The 7368-nt window shown below is 32.1% G+C and overlaps 1 protein-coding gene across 2 annotated transcripts; it reads left to right on the top strand.

The window, feature by feature from the left end:
* LOC109232430 lies at positions 207–7368 on the top strand. 2 transcript variants are annotated; one of them, XM_019398190.1, is made up of 2 exons: positions 207–374; positions 6529–7368. In XM_019398190.1, exon 2 carries the CDS (start codon positions 6569–6571, stop codon positions 7193–7195), a length of 627 nt encoding a protein of 208 aa, XP_019253735.1. In that variant the 5' UTR covers positions 207–374; positions 6529–6568; the 3' UTR covers positions 7196–7368. The 2 variants fall into 2 exon arrangements, with proteins under 2 accessions (XP_019253735.1, XP_019253736.1); XM_019398191.1 differs by lacking the exon at positions 207–374 and adding an exon at positions 6241–6428.

The following is a 7368-nucleotide window of genomic DNA, read 5'->3' as shown; positions in this document are numbered from 1 at the left end:
TGAGGGGTGTGTGTGCGGAGGGGGGGGGGGTAGGGCTCCATAGTTTCAAAACTATGCAGATAAGCAGATATAGTATATTATAATAAAGCTGAGAAGATGCTTAGCTGTAGTCAAGATTTAAACAATTATATGTTGAAAATTCAATGACATAGACTAGAAGACATATATATATATAAGTATATTATTTGGACCTGAGTTCCATAAACTACCATTGCAGATACCTTGAGGAGCTTAGATCCGATCAAAACTTTTTCTTTCCAAGATCAAAAGAAGAAATAGTGTAGCTACTTTTGCTTGTACCTCAGAGCTATTCTGGAGTACTCTGCATAATTGGATGCAACCTCTTTATTTGTGGCTATCCATAAGAAGCTAAGGTACTTCTGCTAATTGCATTGCTATTCTTCATATTTTCATTGCTTCTACTCTTTCCACCGCATTAATGATTTTTTTTTTTTTTCTGATTAACTTTTTGTTTGTTTCTCCATCAATTATTTTTCTGGTTAATTTTGTCAATGCATTCCTGTTTGTGTATTCATCAATATGGAAAAGCTTTATCTGATGCTGGTGGGAGGAAGATAAATCTAAAGTCGCTTACATTTTTAAAAAAGAACTAGGGAAAAAAAACGACAATCACCTATGCCAAATGAGAAAAGCAGAAAAGTAGCAACTAGAGAGTTTTATTTCACTAACAAATACAGTAATGCGGTAAATATATACAAAGACATGAGTATATCGTACACATATTTATCACTTATAAATTCTTGCTTTAATTCCGTACTGTTAAGACTAAGTTACTTGTGCAAAAATCATTTGCTATAACCATAGTAATATTCTGATTTGTTCTTTCTCTTTTCTTTTTTCGCCCCCGCGGTGACAGGGGTGGAGGCACCTTGCGCCAAAGCGGTGTTATGTGATAACAAACAAAAAATGTATAAATAAAAAATAAGTAAAATATTAAGTATAAATATAAAAATGACATCCCTTTTTATTATAGTAATGTATTTGTTTGATCAATTTTTCAACTGCCGCATGTCACTGCCTGTAAATTGGGGGGAAATGAGAAATAACCAAATTTACAACTAGTAAGTAAAAAATAGTCGCAATTTAAAAACTAATCGGAATTTAGTCGTTTTTTCATATAAAGATAAAATCTTAACAAAGACACCTTTAAAAATCTGAAAAAATTCTGGCGCAATATGCAGGAGTTCAATTTTTTTTTCTTATGAGATTCCAGCATAATGTTCTGGAATTTCATAATATGCTGGAGTTCCAACATAATATGCTGGAAGTTTATATGCAGGGGCTTCACAATCCTGCATATTATGCTGGAACTTCCCGTGTGCTGGAGTTCCAACATAATATTCCGGAAGTTTATATGCATGAGCTCCATAATTCAACATATTATGTTGGAACTTTTCGTGTTTCAGCAAAATAATGGCTATTTTTCATTAACTTTGCAAAATCTAGCTATTTTTTAATTATCAGTCCGAAAACTGGCTAGCCCGTGCTATTTTAACTGTAAAATTTGATCAGAAATAAGACAAACTTTTATAATAAATAAATTTTAAGAAAGGAAATTTTTGGCGATCGTAGGGCCTGATATATAGCTGTTTTCCTTGCTCGTTCAATTGGCTAATATATATCCACAAAAGACCACACATATTTGCTTTAGAAAATATAGTTTTGCAACTATTATTTGCTAACAGCCATCGTGCAATCCATAAACTTATTATCTTCTTGATTTGTAGCCTTTTTATGTGTTTTTATTTTTTTATTTTTTCCTTCTTTTGACGCGCACCTGAAAAAAAAAAGTTAATAGTCTTCTATAATCTTTTCCCTCTTTGGACAATAATTTCTATTATTAGTCCAATAGCTTTTAAAGAACACTGAAAAGAAGTTAACGCTTGAATTTGTTTGTTTATACTTTATAATATTTGTTTGAGCATAGCTTTTTCGCAATAATGCAAGTTCACGTGAAAAGTAATCCAACTCCTGGGAACTTTAATAGTCTTGATTTCATCAATATTCGTTTAATATCTTTCTGACAGTCAAATAAATTAATTAGACTTGCGAAATCTCTTCTATTTCCCCCGTCTGTCTCATTAAATTAAACTTAGAATGGTATTAGCAAGTTCAAACTACAAAATTATGAATATTGCTATCTATCCCTTAGACCTATGTAATTATGCTGCCTGGTTCCTTCAAAATATTGCTGCATAAATTCGTTCAAATTCTTCAAACATTATGCCTGTTCAAAGATGGAGAGTATCAACAATATAGCTCTAGACTAGAATAGGAGAATCTAAACAAGTGATTGGACATAGATTTAATTGAAATTTAAAAAAAGAATTTTTGAAATTGTGTTGAAAAATAACTTTTAGAAGTTAAAGTTGTGTTTGAACATGCATTTTATTTGAAGAAAAGTTAAAATTTTGTGAGTGAAAGAAAATTTTCATACAAAAAATGCCCCAAACCAATTTTTGGGAACTTGAATTTCTTTTTTTTTTTTTTTTTTTTACAAAACATAATCATATTTCATAAACAAACAATGTTTTTAATTTTTGTTGAAGAAACTGAGGCCAAAATCAAACGGAAACTAAGATATTAGATGTAATAAAAAATTTATGAAGGATTAAAAAAAACAAATAGGGAAACATCACATGTGGAATCTCCACACTCAACATTGGAAGTAGAATATTTGTGTTTCATTTATGTCTATGACTTATCTCACCTCGTGATCATACTATTTTACAGTCATTAGTTGAGGTTGACCTAATTACTCTCGCTAGTTAAGGCACCCACTATAAAAAATAGACAAACTTGATTACTTATTTTGAATTAAAGATGAATATTTACTCAATGGCTAACCTACGCTCCATATAGAAAAAAAGAAAGATATTTTTTTTTTTGAAAAAAAGGATGCTTCTCCTCGATCTAAAGTTGCTGTGGTAAGCACATGGAGTTGTAAAATTGATATTAGTAGTAAAATGTTCCCTGCCCTACTTGATCCATGTACAATCAAAATAAGGACAATAGTATACAGGAGTTAATGGATGAAAGTAACTAAAACGCTAGATGATTTATTTGAATTTAATTGCAAAAATTTTGATGGATAAAATTAGTCGGTAATTGTATGAGTATTGACTAGAAAGTAATATGTGGACAAAAAATAACATAAATGTTACTCATCGTCCCATTCTACGTGAAGGGGTGTTGTTTTATATTTATACTATATGAGAGGGATGATTTGTGCGGTGTCTAATTTTTTGCATGCACAGATTATAGAAGGACCTGGTTCTTCTACGTGTTCCTTACACTACGGTTGCGAATTAATAAATGCAGAAAGTAAAGAACACAAGTATTTTTACGTGAAAAACACGTGGCTCAAAATGTAAAAACAACTACGACCTATTACTCAGTAGGATTTTCCAACACTTCACTAACTTACTAAGCCAAAAACAGCATTTACAAAACTCTTGTAAATCTTAGTATTACCTCTAACCCTTTGTGGTAACCAGTCTGAGGCCGTTGCGACAATTTCAAATTAACTCTAACTTGAACAACACACTCAGAGTACCTAGTACAAATACTTCTAGGGAAAGCTGAAAGATACAACTAAAAAAAGCACTACTACAATGAAACTAGACTAAAAGACAGACATTTGAAACTGATTACTATCTGATTTATGTAGCTTCTGATTCGCACACTTGAATCACACAGGAATCGCTTGCAAAATGCCTTGCTATTTTTCTCTCAATTCTTACTTAACTTCAGCATTTGTGTGTCCCCTGTAAAAGAGAACACAACCGATATATGTAGAGTTAGTAGAATAAGAAATAACAAGAGTTCTAATGTTATACTCTTCCTCTAGTTATCTTCAACTTCTAACTCCTCCCTTATCTAGGATAGAGTTCTCTTCGAGTAAGGCCTACTCATTATCAATTATGCAACTTTTTTGTACAGGAGATATCAGATTTAACCACCTATGCTTATCTCCTTCACGTGCATGCCTTGTGCTTGAATCTGCAAGTGCACTGTGTATAGACCTGGTTCATGCATGACTTTCTTTCGTCAATCATCAAAACTTACTTATGCCAACAAGGCGTTTGAATTTCGAGAGTCAAACGAATTATTTTTGCCCGTAACTTTTTCATATGCATTTTAAATATTATAAATTATTAATTATTGTGACTGAGTATAACACTTTTTACTTAGTTTTGAAATATGTAATTTTATTTCAAAAATCTAAAAAATTCTATGTCCTAATGCATGGTCTATATTAAGGAATTTGAATCTCGAAAAGCAAAAAATGTCACATAAAGTTGTAACAAGTGATAGTAGATAATTTCTTTCAATAATCTTCCCAAATTTTGATGGATATAATAATTAGACATTAATATTAGCGGAAAGTAATAGATACTCGATAAAATAATTAAAATACGTACAAGTTGATATTAGAGGAAGAAAATAACTTTTGACAACTGAGGGATGCGATGGGGTAGTGATAGTACTAATAGTATGGTATTGTCCACTGACAACACAATGGGGGCAGATCATAAGTTTGGCAAAGGAGAAAAAATTATGTTGGATCCAAGACATGAAATTAGGCATGGAATTTACGACAATTCCATAGGAAGGGAAGATGTTTCACAAACTTGGATTCTGCTCGAGGGGTCTCTGTCTATTGTCACATCTCTTACATTCCCTTTCTTAGCTCTCTGCTTTCATTCTTGTGCCAACTTTATTTTATCCCCACCAAGAACAGTCACCCCCCCACCCCCCCACCCCCCAAAATAAATAAAAATACCAAATTCCTTGAATTATTTCATAGCACCTTTTTTTAAGTCCTCTTTTCACTCTTGAAACTAGAAAAGAGAGTGAGAGAGAACATGTAGATGGAGAAAGGGGAAGAAAAAATAGGGATGAAGATGGAATAAGTATGAGTTTAACTTCTATACACAGGGGTTGTTCGGTATGATGTATAAACAAAAATAATCCCAAAATAAAAATGTAGTACCGCCTTATATTCCTTGTTTGGTTACTAATCTTGATATAAGTTATTTTAGTATTAAAAAAAGTATCAGGATAATTTAGACCTATCAGAAGGTGAAATAATAATTCCAGGATAAAGTAGTAAAATTGACAATCCCAGAATTAATACAGTATACCAAACAGTCAATAAGAAATAATACCAGGATAACTAATTTCAGCATAACTATTCCTAGCATCCAGTATAACTAATCGCGGCATAGCTAGTCCTAACATAACTTGTCTTCAAACTAAACGACCTCTTAGACCCCTTAGAGTATAAGACTAATCATACTTCTATACATGACTGACAATCTAAGAGAAGTTTTTACTGTTAGATCGTCTAAATGATAACTATATGTGACGTCCATAAAATTTGGAATTAGTAACATAAAATAAAAGGCATATGTTATTTGTTGCAACAGTTAAATCTACTAATAGTATAAAAAATACAATAGTTATTGTTGTCAACAACCAAGATCATATTTCAACTAATTAGGACGTGAGGAAGACAGATTGCCCAAAGTAGTTGGATTTGTAACTGTGCGATGAATTTTTTTACCAAATTCCATAGCAAATAAGCCCTCTCTACTTAGGTCTCAGGCCGTCAAAAGGGAGCAGTAGTTTTCCCCCGTATTTCTTTTTTGGCCAAATTTTTCTACCTTGTCCGTTCTAAATACATCTCTCTACCCTTTGGAAATTTAAAATTTTGAAATTTTTGAAAGTTTGCATAAAAATAGTATAGTACTCCAATGTACTTAAATATGCCCATAGTTATATATTTTGATATACTCTTCCGTTTAGATGACACACTTTTTTTATTAGTTCGTTCAGAAAAGAATGACACATTTTTATAATTGGAAATAATTCAACTTTAAACTCTTCATTTTACTTATTTTACCCTTAATGAGAAACTTTTATAACCACACAAATTATCATGATCCTACAAAGCTTTTAAGACCACAAGTTTCAAAAGTATATTTTTTTTGGCTAAACTTCATGCCGAGTCAAACTATTTCATCTAAACTGAAACGGAGGGAGTACTAGTTTTTAATTGGATATAAAGTTTAATTAAAATGTTGATTTGACTTAATTTTTAAAGATATTAATGAGATGAAGAGATGAGCAAAGTAATGATTGAAAAGAAAACATATTACGTCACTTCAAACTTTTAAGTGTCAATACTATAATAAATTAAAATGTTGATAAAATAATTGTATAAAATTAGTAAGTGGTCAATTGTGAATATTTGGTACATTCCAAATTAAAAATAGTTCTATATAGACGGAAACGAGGGATCACTATTTATTGTACTTTTGGAACCATACCATTTAAGAGTCAAAGACGCTTCCAAAGTCTCACCATACCAAATCCCATTTGCTGATCTGTCCTCCATTGCCGTACCACTCATTTTCTCTACATTTTTATATACTGTTTGTGTATATATATACATATATATTAAGTCATTAATGTTCATTATTTACACGGCTGGTTTCACAGGTTATTATCATCAATAAAGAGATATTATTAAGAAGTTGATATGGAAGTATACCCATCTCCAGTAGTTGCACGTAATCCTAAAGGTGGCGCAATGATCAGCGCCGTGAAGAACCGCCGGCATGTGGTGGCCGTTGACGACGACGACGACGACGCCGGCGACCAAATCGAGTGCACCGGAAAATCCTGTAAGTCATGTACAGTTGGAGTGGTGGCAGATTGCGTGGCATTATGTTGCTGTCCTTGTGCAGTAATAAGTATTTTAGGTCTGGCATTTTTCAAGATTCCATGGATAATGGGTAAAAAAATCTTGGTTAAAGGGAAAAAGAAAAGCAGTAAAAAGTTGGAGAAAAAGAAGAAGAAAAAGAAGAAGGAAATGGAGAAGAGTTACAGTTACCGTGACTGTGTGACGTATGAACTGGACAGTATTGATGGAATATCAAGAAGAATAAAAATATTTGAAGATGAAGAAGAAGAAGAAGAAGCAGAAAAAGAAAGGACAAAATGGGGAATAGTAATTGGAGAAGAAGAAGAGTTAAAAGATAAATTTAGTGGGAGATTTATTGATGCAGAAGAGGTTTGGTTTGAGTTATATGAATTTGGTCATTTGGGTTTTGGTAGAGTTTCTTTCACTGGAATCTCACCTTCTTCTACTAATAATAGGTCATAATTTTTTGGCCAAGTTTTATCATCATTTCTGTAACCCAAAAATTCCATCATTGTATTGTGAAGGAGAGGAAGAGAGGTAAGCAAGAATATTACTACTACTAGGTTTCTTTGTTTTGTGAATTAATTGTACAGTTTAGTTCTAGTCGTAATTTTAATTATTATGACTTCTTGTGA

The sequence above is a fragment of the Nicotiana attenuata genome, chromosome 9, assembly GCF_001879085.1.
Source record: "Nicotiana attenuata strain UT chromosome 9, NIATTr2, whole genome shotgun sequence".
Classification (NCBI taxonomy): Eukaryota; Viridiplantae; Streptophyta; class Magnoliopsida; order Solanales; family Solanaceae; genus Nicotiana; species Nicotiana attenuata.
Note: the sequence above shows the minus strand (reverse complement) of the source record. Positions and strands in the feature narration are given on the sequence as shown.